Raw genomic sequence first — 14,846 nt, forward strand, 5'->3', positions numbered from 1 at the left:
AGGAGGAAACAGGGATAAGAAGTGGTAGCTGATGTTTTGGTGTGCATAGGACACAGAATGAAACCTTTGGGGGGAAGAATCCTATCACCAGCAGCAAACAGCCTTCGCGTCTCACTCGCTATGAGAGGCACCACGTGGCTAGCTTTCCTGGACATTGACTTTCATTGTTTATCCAACCTTTTACACAACAACTTACTTGTAAAAATGTGCGCAAAATGGTCAGGGTTCGTGCTCACTAACGTTAAAAAATCAGAAGAAAAAAATATATATATGATCAAGGGCTGCAGAGCCCGAAACGCGTCATGGCGGCAGAGCGCACGAATATAAAAAAATAAACTATATTGGGTAAAATAAAAGCAGAGTCCGTTCCCTTCTTGATCCGGAGTGCAAAGGATCGTTCAAAAGAAAGGTTTATCGCCATATATATATATATGGCGGATATGGCTTAATAAAAATACAGCACAAGATTTGGGTCTGCGCTTGTTTGTTTCGTGAAGCAAAGAAAGTGAAGTCGAGTTGGTGCAGCATATATATATATATATATATTTTTTTTTTTTTACAAAACTTGAGCAAAATATTTAGTATCTATGTAACTCGGGTGCTGGCTGTGCAACATCAAGCCCAACTGCAAATTAACTCTTTTTCTAAGAGTAAATTAGTATTATGAATGGGGCTGTATGTGCATCCGGTGCTTTGCTGTACTGGCACACGACTACCCTTTCAAAAGGAAGCAAAGTCGTTTAAGTGCCGTGATGCACTGCTGTACTTGCACGTGACTCTGCTGTCTGTCAAAGGTAAGACAGCAAAAGCACCTTGAGGCGCTGTTGTACATGCATGTGCAGGGCCGGCTTTAGGGCAGTGCGACTGATGCGGCCGCACTGGGTGCTGACCTGTGGAGGGGGCGCCGACCTCAGGGGGGGCGCAGTGTTTAACAATAGCTTATGATTGAAGAGATGAGGGGCACTTATGCCCGGTGGTAGTGAGAGAATCCAAGGAGGCGGTCATAGGGTCGCCAAAAACAATGGTCGCACCGGGCGCCACCAGCGCTAAAGCCAGCCCTGTGCAAATGACTCCCCAATCTGCAGAAAGTAGGACTGCCTGCTCCTCCAAGCACTGTCACCTTTGCATGTGACTGCACTGTTGTACTGGTGCACTGTTGTACGCCACATGACTCCTGTTTCTGCAGAAGGATGACAAGCGCCTCATTGATTTGTTGTGCTTGCGCCTGCCCTCCCCCCACCTCCTTTCTGCAGAAAGTAAGGGGTGGCGCACATGAATGAACTGTTACAGTTGTAATCAACTACCCTTTATGCAAATAGTAAGATCACAAACACCTCAATGTATGGCTGCACTAACACGGGGCTTTCTTTTCTGCACAAAGTAAGATAAAGAGCATCTCCGTTCCTGTGCACTCAGGCAGGATTACAAACACCGCAATGCATCGATATATTTGCACCACATTTCCATTCCTGCACAGAGTAAACTCAAAAGTGCTCTCATGCATTCCTGTACTTTCAGGCAACTCCAATGTTTGCAGAAAGTAAGATCACATTTGCATATTTGCACAGCAATATTTGCTTGTAACTTGCCTTTCAGAAGAAACAAAGAACACAAGGAGGTCAGTGAACTATAGAACACAACCCTCCTTTCTGCAGACAAAAAGATCAAAAGTACCTCAGTGCATGGTTCTACCTGCATGCAGCTTCTCTTTGTACGCCAACTAAACACATAACAATTCATTGCATTTGCATGCAGTAGGAAATTGGTTACTGGTTGAGGGGCTGAAACCCTGCTCATGCAGCAACCACAATTCTTGTTAGGGTGAAACGCAGGCCAACCCCAAATTAACCTGTGCTTAACCCTCTGGTAACCTGGCATAGAGCAGTCGGGCTTAATTTAGAGCCACTGTGTTAAGTATTTATGCAGCACACAAACAGTAATAAAGTGAAAACAGAACACAAGAAAAATCCCACACCACTTTAGAAAAATAAAGTAAAATGTAATAAATTATTTGACACCCAAAGCAACAAAAATCCAATCAGTAGATCGGGAAATATGCAATTTCAAAGGTAAGTATAGCGCCTAAAAGCACAAAGTGCCACTCACAGTTATCTGTTTGTGTGAGACTGGTGAAAGCCACAAGTTCAGGCCGACCGCGATGGAGCACAGGCTGGACACAGGGACCAGGTTAATCTTGCTGAAAGAGTTAGCTTCTAAAATCCAGCACAAGTTCAGTAGGGGGGGCTGAAGGGAGAGCGTTGTAGATGATCGTGGCTCTAGCACGATGAGCAGACCGGAGGTCAGAGAAGATCGTTGTTGTAGCGCAAAAATCCTGTCAAGCATTGTTGATGGTCGTTGCTGGAGCTCCGCATTGGCGGTCACTTCGGGCTGTTGATGCTGTAGCGTGAAGTGCAGATCTCACATTGCTGCTTGCCACTGGTGGTCACTGTAGCACGAAGAGTCTGATTTACCGGAGCTTTGAGTTGGTGTTCGGCACGGGCTGCGAGATTTTGGCACAAACAGGCCTGTTCGTGATTGCAAAAAGCCCAAAACTTCAGGATTTCTCCTTCTCTTAGGGAGGGAACTCAGCTGAAGTAACAACAAGGATCCAAGACCTGGGGGACCTCTTTGGAATCAGACATTCACTCCAGCAGTGGCCAGCAGGGCTCAGTCAGTTCCAGTTGTAGATCTAGGCAGCAGGTCAGCTGGGCAGATGCAGGGAGGCTACTGGAGCTTATTATGGCCCAGTAGCTCAGAACAGGTCAGTCAGCGGAACCTTATAGTCACTTCATCCTGGGATGAAGGATGCAAATACAGTGTTCCTTCTCAGCAAGCAAGGCAGCAGGGCAGCAGAGTAGCAGTCCTTACAGCAGGCAGTACAACAGTCCTTCTTCTGTAGTATCCACAACCCAGAGGTGTACTGAAGAGTTGGGTCTGAGGGTCCACTATGTATGCTTGGTGCCAGCTTTGAAGTAGAAGAACGTTCTGGATGTTTCCACCCCCAGAGGTGTCTGGAATCACCTGCGTCCCTGTCCTGGTCCCAGCTTGTCTGGGGGCACAAAAGACTTTTGTGAATATGCTGAGGCAGAGTCTTTGTGATGTGCAAGTGTAGTTGATGACAGCTCCTGCCCCCCATTTAAGTCAGAGATGGCCCATCCTGCCAACACCTATTCTCCCTATGTCTCACTGTCTGGGAGCAATACACAAACTGCCAGCAACACCTAGTCATGTAAGCCGGGACACAGGGTGCAGGCACCAAATAAGTGGAAAAAGAAAATGCCAACTTTCTAAAATTCTCGTTATCAGAATTGTGACTAAAAAGCCGGCTATACCATTAAAGAGGGTTTTAAATTACAATTCTTTAGACACCATACTCAACATTCCAGCCTGCTCTCAAGTGAAAGTTATCACTCATTATATATTGTCCCATGGGAAGAGTATGCCTTGCAGTAGGGAAAAACTAATTAAAGAGTTTTTTACTACCAGGACATGTAAAAGTTAAGATTACATGTCCACATACACTGCACCGCGCTCTATGGGTTGTTTAGGACCGCCCCTAGGGGTGGGATGTATGACGTAACAACGCGAGTCATTACAACGCGTGCAGTTACATCGCGGTCGTTACAACGACTGTGATGTTACTACACTATGCCATTACAATGCAAGTCTTTACATCGACTTGCGCTAGATGGCGTGCTAACATTAGAAAAGCGTAATTTACTATTCCAACTCCAGTCCACTTAACAGTAGGGAAGGTGTTGGGATAGTAAACTACACTATTTGTAATGTTTGCACGCCATCTAGCGCAAGTCGATGTAAAGACTTGCGTTGTAATGGCATCGCGTGGTTACATCGCGTTCGTTGTAACGACCGCGATGTAACAGCATCGCGGTGTACTGAATGCGATGTAAACGATGTTTCCCCTAGGGGTGACATGTGTATTAAAAAGAAAGTTTAGATCTGGCAAAAGGCTTATTTTGTCAGGTCTTAATAGCAGGTAACACTGCACACACAGACAGCAATGACAGACCTGAGACATGTTTAAAGGGCTATTTAAGTAGCACATCGTACCACTTTACTAGGGACTTATAAGTTTATCAAATGTGTATTGGGTGTAAGCTAATTTCACCATGTTTATAGGAGAGAGCACAAGCTAAAGCACTGGTTAGCAGTGGGAAAGTCGGAAAAGTCTTAGAAGCAGAAAACAGGAGGGTGAAGGCAAAAGGTTTGGGGAAGGGCCTGCAGAGAGGGCCAAGTCCAACACATGCAGCTTCCCTTTCCACATAAGTTAGAATTACAGTCACCTTGATGCATAGTTGCACTAGCATGCTATTTCCTTTTCTGTACTGATCCCAAGACCATGCATGCATTGTTGCACTTTCATTCATCTTCCCTTTTTGCTGAGATTTAGATTACAATCATTGGAGCTTCATTCCCCTTGGCTCTCCTGTGGAACACACACACATGATTGTACTGTGCTTGAGGTGGCTATCCAGCATACACTGCAGCCCCCCACTGGAGGTGAGGAGTTGCTGGAGGCACCTTCCTTACTGAAATGCCGGGAGGGCACAGGTGATGAATTTTGCCCTGTCAGTGCTGTACCTTAACATAGCCACATTGTGGTCAGTCACCCCAGGTGACAAGAGAAGGCCGAGGCTGCTTTTGCAGACTTGGCCCTGGGGGACGAGCTCCCAATGGGTGAAGATCAGTCTACATTTGATGCCTTTCATGAGGACATTGTGTCTCCTGGGAGCCTAGGTGAAGCACCTCTGCAGTGGTCCTGAATGTTGTGCAGCCTTGCTGATTCTTCCCTGCTCTGCCTTTAGCTGGCAGCATATGGTGGACCCATTGTTAGAAAAGAGACGACAAAAAGAAGACTTATTTTAACAGCTGGGCAATGCACATAAAAATGAGCACTTTTGTGCTCCATAAATGTTCTCCACATGGAACCTAGACTAAGAATACTGACGGTGTAGACAAGCCATTGGAATATAATTGGAGGGTCTGTCCAGTAGAGCGAAAACTGAAGGGGAGAACAGAGTATAGGCGAGTAGAGTCCAGGCCACGGGGAAACACGAGTAAAAGGCTAAATATGGAGACCTGATGGCCTTCAGAGAATGTTCAGTGCTCAATCACTGAGATAGATTCGAGGATCAACATCTTGGACAAACTGCTGAGAGGGAATGGTGCTCATGGTCCTAGGGTTTCCTGTCTGTTCCAGATGTAGAGACAGTACAGGAAATATCCAACATCCTGGGGGCGCAGAGGCTGGAGAACAGTGATGGTGGAGCTGATGTCTGAGGGATGGAGGCTTCAGGGCAGACAAACTACAGAAAATTGGGCCTTTGTACTTCCCTGACTTTAACCCTGATACACTGGGCCGGAAGAGGGTGTGAATGGACATCAGGAAGGAGTTGGCGTATCCAGGGATAGTACAATTTGTGGGTTTTCCTCCCAGGCTTAGAGTGGCCCATGGTGGGAGGAGGGGGGTTTAAGAAATGTTTGTGCAAGTGGATTCGAGCTGCACAGTCACTCACCCAGAGCGAATTGTGCTCACTGAGTGCAATTTGTGAAATGCACCTGTTCAACTTTTGCATTGAGAATCGTGCCGTGGTATTTGGTGTGCAGGCAAATAGTGTTGTGGTTTTTGTGACACAAGGCCATTTGAGAGCACACAAATACTTTGAATAGGGTCAGGCGCAAACAAGCTGATGTAAGGGACATTACATTTTTGTTGAGTGAATGGGACTAGAAACATATATGGATTATTTTGATTTCGCTGCTGTAGTCTGACTCCTAAACTAACTGACGCAAATGTCGTTCCTATTTTGCAGGTCAGTTTATACTCCTACCGGACAAGACTTATTCATCCGTTGGAGAAGTTTCCAGAGCGTTGTCCAGTGCCAAAGACCCCCAGCATTGCAGCTTCGCGTCTGTAGTTGATTTCAGCGTTAACAAACACACGATTAAAGCTTTCCAGGTTATCATTTGGAGAGGTCTTTCCACCGATTCGAAATATGCAAAGTGTATCACCAGAGAGGATCACGGGAACGTTTGCATCAGGCTACCATTGACTGCCCAAGGAGAGTTTTATGCACTCGAGGGAGTTAACCTCTACACTCTGACCGAAATACTGCAACTCGAGAATTTACCCAGTTTACGAGTGGCCTGCAGCTCTCTGAGTGGAAGCGAGCTCTCCCTCACTCCTGTCTATGAAGTCAGCGCAATCATGCAACGTAAGTTTGATTGTTTTCTTCTCACGGTACCCAGAGCTAGTTCCCGCTCCCCCAATGTCCCAGCATTTTTTTTTTTTTAGAAATTGTCTCCTTCGTGTGTATACTTATTTTCAGTTAGCTATGACTTCTCGAGAATAGACTATTTTATATGAAATGTTGATTGAGGATTAATGGGTGGGCGGTACCGTGAATTTGCCTAATTTGCTAACAGTTTTTCAGTAACTTTCGATTAGAAAAACACGCAAAAAGGATTTTCGTTCTAAAGACTGTAGCTTAGTTATTGCCAGCAAGCAGAATCAAAAACAGCTTTAATGATGCCAGGTGTGTGTCCAGTCGTATTTTGAAATGATCCTTTGTTCAAACTTATTTAATTAATACTCAGTAGAGGTCGCAACAGCAACTCCTATTCTGCACACACTGGGAAGCTTTGTACCACTTCTGCTTACGTCATTCCTCTTCTCCTGTGAGCGCGAGGAGGCTGTCACTGCTTCTGCCCTTGCGTTCTGGAAGCTTCCATTGGTCTCTGCCCACTCTGTGCCTGGATTGTATATTAATGGATTTTAGGGACCATCTTTCCACTGCACTAAGGCAAAACTTAATACCATTATAAAGGGGGAGGGGTGCACAAGAGGTGGAGGGTTGGGGATAGTAGGGTAGGGAGGGGTGGAGAGTTCCTCATGCAGATGGTTAGGGAGCGCCAGCTTTAGGAAGGTGGAGAGCACACAGCGCACAGTGTTGGATGGCGCCGGTTCATAGGGGTTGGGGAGTGCAGAGGGGAATCGGGGCACTGTGATAGCATCAAGTTGGTGTCAAATTTAAAGCATGGACAGGAGGGACCAGTATGGGTCCTCTAAGCTGACAGGAAGGTCCCCAATGAGGCTGGCTGATCAGTGTCCAGGGTAACATGTCACCCTCTCTGTGTCGGGTAAAGGCCTGTGATACAGCACGGGTCACCGTCATGAGAGGTGCCAGGAGGTGGCACTGTGACTGGTGAGTCGGTGTCTGGGGAAGGTTAATGTGTTTCAGGTAGGGCAAGGAGCCCTGGAGCAGCCTGTGAGAGGCCAGCAGATTGCTCAATGATGGGACTACAGGAAACACGTCACTCTCAACGCATGCAGCTTATTGCAGGGCACACAGCAAACACTAGGAGCCACAGTCCAGTGAGAAGCAATAATGCACACTTCTACTATGTGTGCTTTGGCCGGCTCCTGAAGGGGTTCCTTGGGGCAGGCTGCAGTCTTGTGCAGAGTTTTTGAGTACAAAGCCCACTGTCTACATTGGGACTGGGCCTAAGACTGCAGGTCATGCTGTGACAGGTACACCCCAAATTGAAGCTAATTCCAAGAAATACTGCAATCCCCTCTAAGAACTCGGTGCTTGGCATGCAAGTATCAGTTAAAGATTGTCACCATTTTGAGAAAGCGCAATCCAAGTGTGTGCTGTGAAAATCACAGAGGTTAGTCATGCACTGCAGAAATTTGAGGTTTTCAAAGGGAAATTACTAAAACGATGGTACAGTGCAAGCAGCATATTTAGTATCTGTAAATAATTGAGGGTCCTTACAGATGCGTAAATATTAAAAGGAAGAAAATGCGACAGTAAGAGAAAGAGGTGAAAGGTTAAAAAAATGCTGCACTTTTACACAGCTCATCTTCACGGCGTGCAAGGCTGCAAAGAGGGACATCATGCCAGGGCAGCTCAGAGCATCCCATTGTGCTGTCGCGCCCATTAAGGATGTCCAAATCATGCTGATTTGTAGCTATTCGATTTTAATCACATTAGAAACATTTTTATCAATAACTTGTTCTGTGTTATGAAATATTATAGCCTTATAGCCCGCCGTAGTGGGCTATACCAGCTGTTAAAGGCCCGCTGCATCGTTAAAGGCCCGAGCGGAAGGCGAGGGTCTTTAACAAAGCAGCAGGACTTTAATAGCCGGTATAGCCCTGCTACGAAGGGCTATAAGGTTGTTAGAACATTCTGCCACTAGAGGGCAGTAGGTTCTAACAAATAAAACAAAGCCTTCCGAAAGGGCGCAAGGGGATTCAAATCCCCTCAGGCTCCCTGAAGCCTTTGTTCACAGCCAGAGCTGTGAACAAAGAAGGATTGGAATGTTGGAGCTCCGGGCTTATACCAGCCATTATAAGCCCGGAGGACTCCATTGTTTTCAATGGAGCTTCCAACATTCCTTATGTTCTAATAATCATTAAGTAAGGGTTTCAAGAACGCTTTAAGTAGCAGTTTATTTCGTATGCAGTTTTGGAATCATCATTGCTAATACTCAGCACGGTGAAGGAGAGCCACCTACCGTGGTTTCCGTGGCAATAATGTATCAATGTAATTGTGCCAGCAGCCACTCACTCGGAGTTGGGTGCAGGTGCGTGGCCGGGATATGCTGCAAGCTCTCGTACCTGCTGGTTAAATAAAACCACACACTGGGGTGTCTGGAACAGTAATGCATCACTGGAATTCAATTCTACTGTTGGCCACACACACATAGAGCTAGACTTAGGTGTGCGGCAAGAATGCGCTACCGGCACTCACACCTGCTGGTTAAGAACAGCCCTCCACACGCGTGTCAGTTTCACTAATGCATCAATGCAGTTATTAACCGCTAGCATTTAAAATCTTATTGGACTTACCTGTTGAGTCCTACCTCATCTCGCCTTGTAGTTCCCGGTGCCCAGTGCATTCAGCTCCCGCCTGTACAACATCCCGCTTGGAAACAAGTACTGCGGGAGACAGAGTGAGAAGAGAAACAGAGACCCAGAGGAGCAAGAAGGGGACAGGGGGAAGAAGAGATGCTGTACCTCGGCACAGTAACAGCAGGGAAGGCAGTACAAAATAACACGGGCAAAAAAGAAGCAGGCTGGAGACTGGTTTCCCACGGAATTTCATGCAGCGGCTGCTCATCGGCTCTCTTTGGGGCTCCTCCCTGTTAGGGAAATACTGGCACCCTCCCAGGAGCAAATTAATGAAACTCACCAGACATAGCAGGTTGCTCAGAAACAGAGCAAAATGTATTTATTGGTACCAATGCATGCATCATTGTTGCTGATCAGCAAGGAAGAAGTCAGATCTCCCGCCTTAGGGGCTCTCAGACTGCTTCTTCCCAGAGTGACTTGTTTCTGGGTGTTATATGCATTTTGGTAATGCCATGTCAGCGGAACTAGAATAAGGCACCAAGCCAAATATGGCTAACAGGCATGTGCAAGATCTGCACCATGCCAATTATAAACAGCTAGATATAGGCAGACCAGAAAAGGCTGGCTCGGCCCTGTGTAAGCAAATTGCACAACCAGATACGGAAACTATCATGAAGTCAGGACAAGCAAAGTGACCTTTAAACTGGTTCAGAATAGCTGTTGACACTTGTCCAGTCAAGGTCAGAAAGGAAGCCCTTTGGAGTTTCGGGCCTCATTTTAGTGTGCTATATTTAAGCATGATATTTTTGTAGTGCCTACGTATTAATTTATATGGATATATATATATATATATATATATATATATCAGCAAACGCTCGCTCTACGTCTCCATGCTAAACTGCTGGAACAAAGCGAGAAAGGACCCAACTTGGTGCTTAATTGGTTTATTTTGCAAGCACACCTTCCACCATGACGCGTTTCGGCAGCTCCTCTGCCTTGATCACATGACAGCGCTTACACGGGGAGGATACATTTTTAAAGTGAATTTGCATGGTCACATGGTAAGTAGACATGGAAAACACTGCAACATTACAACAATGTGTAATTTAAAAGACAGACCTTTAGGTTTTACAATTTTTTATCGCTAAAAAGCCTTTTATAAAATCACCTAATTGTCATGTCAGTTATTAGTAAGCTCATACAATGCTTCATATTCGTAGAGTCATTTCAAAGGTTGAATAATGGCTTAAATGCCTAACACCTCTATGTTTTCCAATTGCTTACATAAATTATTTTACATGGGACCTAAGTGAAACTAAAATATACCCGTGTATCCAATGAATATTATCCAAGATTTTGAAACTAGTGAAGGAACCGGTGTTGAAAAATTGTTTAAAGTGCAAATGCGTGCAAAAAGTGCTTTAAAAATTATGCTGAGGGACTGTTAAAATATATAACCTCCCTCAGTATATAGTTAGAATAATAGTTACAAGGCTTTTTTTCTAATATCACAGACTATTAAATGTCTGAGCTAAATGTTCTGACTAAATATATCGTGGACTAGAGATGTTCATGTGCCATGTGTTTACTAGTTGTGACCGATGTGGTCTTATGAACAGACAACGTATGTGTTGCAGGAGATTAAATGACTACCAATTGCCTCGGATCTCTATTTGGGTATACTTTGCCGAAGAGCAATCATAGATACATGTATGGACTTAAAAAATATATAAATATATAAATAAATAAATATAAATAGATGATTTCTAAAATATACACATGTAATCAGTTAAAAAAAACTCTCCTTACATAGTAGGTAAAATACCAACATTGTCAATCTATCATTATTGTCTGTGCAAAATCAAATCAGTCAACCAACCGTAAAACATTAACCATAAAATCAATGAAGTTAAAAGGAGAGACATAGATTCATACATCGGTAGTAAAATATGCTGAACATAAAATGTAGGTATTTAAAAGGAATTTCCTTTCACATAAATATTAAATATTATATATTAAATATTAAATATTAAACGAATATGATGTTTAAAAATAGTGGTTCATACATACAAATCTACATTCTAACAAATAGTACTACCTGCCCATTGACTAATATTCATCTCTTAACATTGCCTATAGGAGCAAATAGAACGCCAATTTCAAATTGATGCGAAATTTCTAGTCAAGGTATGTGTGCAAATCCTCGCTAGTATTCAGACCCCCTGGAAATTTAGTATCTAACTCTAAAATGTAGCGTGTTTCAAGGCGCCTGAGTTTTTGTTCCCGATCCCCACCTCTGCCAAGTGGGGGTATCGCATCAATTACAAAATATTGAAGATGTTTTAGGTTATTTTCATGATGTACCTTAAAATGTCTAGCTACAGGATAGCTTGTGTCACTATTGGTGATGGCTCTAATGTGCTGCAATATGCGCTTATGGACTTGTAACTTCGTGCTACCTATATACAGTAGGTTGCAGGAGCACTGTAACACATATACTGCAAAATCAGTGCGACAAGTCAAATGTTGTTTGATCTCTCTTGTCGCACCACTGAATGCTGTCTGATAGGTGGTTCTATTTAAAGCATAGTTACATGCTTTACAGACAGAACATTTAAAAAAGCCCTTCCTTGCCACCAACCAACCCACTTTCTCACTTTCCTCAGGGTTTTTCTTAACTAGAACATTGGCCATTGTAGCCGCTCTTCTGTATGTAATAGCAGGCTGCTTAGGCAATAGTGTGCCAATTATGGGGTCATCGTGAACTATTGGCCAATTCCTTCTTATTATAGTTCTTATTTGTTGCTCCTGCTTTGAATAGGTCAGAATAAGTCTAGTAGGTTCAGCATGAGTCTGTCCTTTTTCCTTACTTGCTTTCACGCTTTGTATGAGCTCATGTCTCGCAAGTCTGTTTGATTTATCAATCGCATTTTTAATAGATACATTTGTGTATCCTCTATCAAGAAATCGCTGTCTGCATTCCTGTTGCTTGATGTAGCAGTCTTCTTCCTCACTGCAAATTCTGTGGATTCGAAGCATTTCCCCATAGGGAATGCTATGTATCAGATGCGGAGGATGAGCACTAGAAGCATGTAACAGAGTGTTACCTGCTGTTTCCTTACGGTGTAGTGAAGTGTTCATACTGTTGTTTGTTATATTCACTTGAACATCTAGGAAAGTTATACTTGTGTTGCTTATAGTAGATGTGAACTGCAAATTTACATCATTATCATTCAATGACTTAACAAATTCAATGGCTTTGTCCTGGGTTCCCTGCCATACAACAAAAAGATCGTCTATATAACGTAACCAGCATACAATATTCTCTTTGTAAGTCTGCTCATATGTTTTCATAAGGACCAGCTCCTCCCACCAGCCCATAAACAGGCAAGCGTAGCTAGGGGAGAAGCTGGCCCCCATAGCTACACCTTGAATTTGCTATATGTATATATATATATATATATATTACCTACTGGCGGTTGCCAGTAGGTAGTTATAGTTAGGACCTAGTTTCCATAGGAAAAGCGTTTTTTCTTTTCCCAATACCTTTGGCGCCGGTTGATGAATCTTTGCGAAATTTTCAAAACTCGTGGGGCGCTCCGGTCAGTTCCTATCTGGAAAGTTTCGGGGTGATTCGGCAAGCGGGGGCCGAGAAAAAAGGGGGGTCCCAAAACGTGTTTTCTCCATGTTAATTCCCACAGGAAACTTTAGACACAACTACAGCCCAAACTGAGGAACGGAATTACACCAAATTTGGCAAAAAGGTAGCCCTGGGTTCAGAAAGAGACCTTTTTTTTAAATGGAGTAAATCCGTTCAGTAGTTCATGAGAAATTCAAAAAATAGAGGTCTGAAAATCAATTTCCCATAGGAAGCTTTAGACACGGTTACAGCTTGAACTGCTGAACAGAATTACACCAAATTTGGCAAAAAGGTAGCCCTTGGTTCAGAAAGAGACCTTTTTTTAAATGGTGTAAATCCGTTCAGTAGTTGCTGAGAGAATCAAAAAATAAAAATTTCGATATATAGAGGCGCGGTGAATCCGCGCACCCTCCCGACCACGAGCTTTATTCTAATTGGCTGTCAACACTCCAAACCAGGAAGTGTTGGCAGCCATCTTGTGCCTCGGTAACCGAGGCACAAGAAAACAGAAAAACAAATGCAAAAAACAAGGAAAGGGGGCAGGGTAGAAATACCCTGACCCCCTAGACCTGCTCAGGGGGTCCCACAAGGACCCTCCAGGGCCCCAAAAAGCATTTTTTATTTTTTTTATTAATATTTTTATTGATTTTTTCCCACTTTTATGCAAGGGCTAGCACATTTTCACATACATAAACATAGGCTTAAGGCAGCAAGTCTATAATACATAAAGTAGATATACAATCACAGAATGTATTAAAAAACTGATACAAAAAAATAGATCATAGTAAGCATAAAAGAAAGTAGCAATAATTCCTACTGTATCCAATCTGTTATGGCTGACCAAACCATGGCTCCCATAGTCCTCTTCTTCTTGACCTTAGTTCTATATATTGCCATCTCTAAATTATACATTGCTAATAATCTTGACCACCAGTTCAGGAATGTCGGTGGATCAGGACTGATCCATTCCTTCGTAATACAGGCCCTTATCACTGCCATACAGATGAACAAAAAAGATACCATAGTTCTTGATCTTGTCTGTGCAGTAATATCTGAGCCGACCCCTATTAAGACCAATTCCCCAGTTATATTCACAGAGGATCCCAGTATTATACCCAAGAACTGCTCAATTTCTCTAAATAAATCCCCTAATTTAGGACAAAGAAAGAACATATGAACTGAGTCGGCTGCATATTGACCGCATCTATTACATTTGACCCCAACAGATGTCCCCCATTTTGAAATCTTACTTGGGGTATAATATAAATCATGAATAGCCATGTAATGTTGAGTGCGCATCCTCCCGGTCATCAAAACCTGATTAGCAAGCCCCAAGGATTCCCTGATGTTAACATCCTCTAACCCCAATTTCCTTCCCCATTTTCCTTGACAGGCATCTAAATCATCGGGAAGTGTCTCAATTAGTTGTAAATAAAATTGACCAATAGATGTTTTTTTCTTCATTCTTTCAATAAGCGGAATCCTAGCAAGCTGATCCAGGCCCCTGCTTATCGAGATAACTACGGATTTGGAGATATTTAAAGAATTCATGTTTAGCTAAACCAAATTTCGCTTGCAAATCCGCAAACGTTACCAACTGTCCATCATCACATAAATCCGCTAAACATTGAATCCCTTTTAATCCCCATCTGTCGGTGACGTGATCTCAAAAAATTACTGGAAGCAGCCCAGCAGCTGAGAATGGAGTATATGCATTCAATTTAAAAACGCCAAGATGCCGCTTGACTTGCTTCCAAACAGAATATGCTGCCCAAAGTATTTTAAATTTGGTTTTCTTAAAATAGCTTTGTTCGATTATTTTGACCAGGCATTCCCTAGTCTCATCACCCAACCCAAATTCATATATTGATGGTCTGTGGCAAGGCAAAATGTTAGCTCTGTCCCCGACAACTAAGGGGCTAATACATTGCAGAATAGCTGCCCAATAATACAACATAAAATATGGTATGCCCCAGCCACCGGGATCTTTTGGTAGCACCATTTTTTTATAGGCCCTTCTCTGTCGACTGTATCCCCATAAGAATCTAGAACAGATTTGTTCTAGCCTCTTAAAACATGGCACAGGAAATTCTAATGGAATTGTTCTAAACATATATAAGACCTTTGGCAATACCACCATTGTTAATACATTTGATCTGCCATATAAAGATAGGTGCAAAGGATCCATCCACTCCAATATTAGATTCACCCTTGTTAATACAGGATTCATATTTAACTCTGGAATGTTACTAATAGGCATTGGAATTTTAATCCCCAGATAAGTAACTTCTGAGGTAATGGCCACATTTGCAGGAGGATCCCGAC

The 14,846-nt window shown here is 43.4% G+C and overlaps 1 protein-coding gene across 1 annotated transcript in view; it reads left to right on the plus strand.

Annotated features, from left to right (window-relative positions):
• The window catches only part of THEMIS2 (thymocyte selection associated family member 2), a 279,768-nt gene that overhangs the window by 202,347 nt on the left and 62,575 nt on the right, over positions 1–14,846 (plus strand). Inside the window, exon 3 of the mRNA XM_085647570.1 lies at positions 5,835–6,236. Coding sequence (XP_085503696.1) covers positions 5,835–6,236 — 402 coding nt within the window. The remainder of the gene's footprint in view (positions 1–5,834; positions 6,237–14,846) is intronic.

Source organism: Triturus cristatus, chromosome 3_2 (assembly GCF_964204655.1).
Source record: "Triturus cristatus chromosome 3_2, aTriCri1.1, whole genome shotgun sequence".
NCBI classification, from domain to species: Eukaryota; Metazoa; Chordata; class Amphibia; order Caudata; family Salamandridae; genus Triturus; species Triturus cristatus.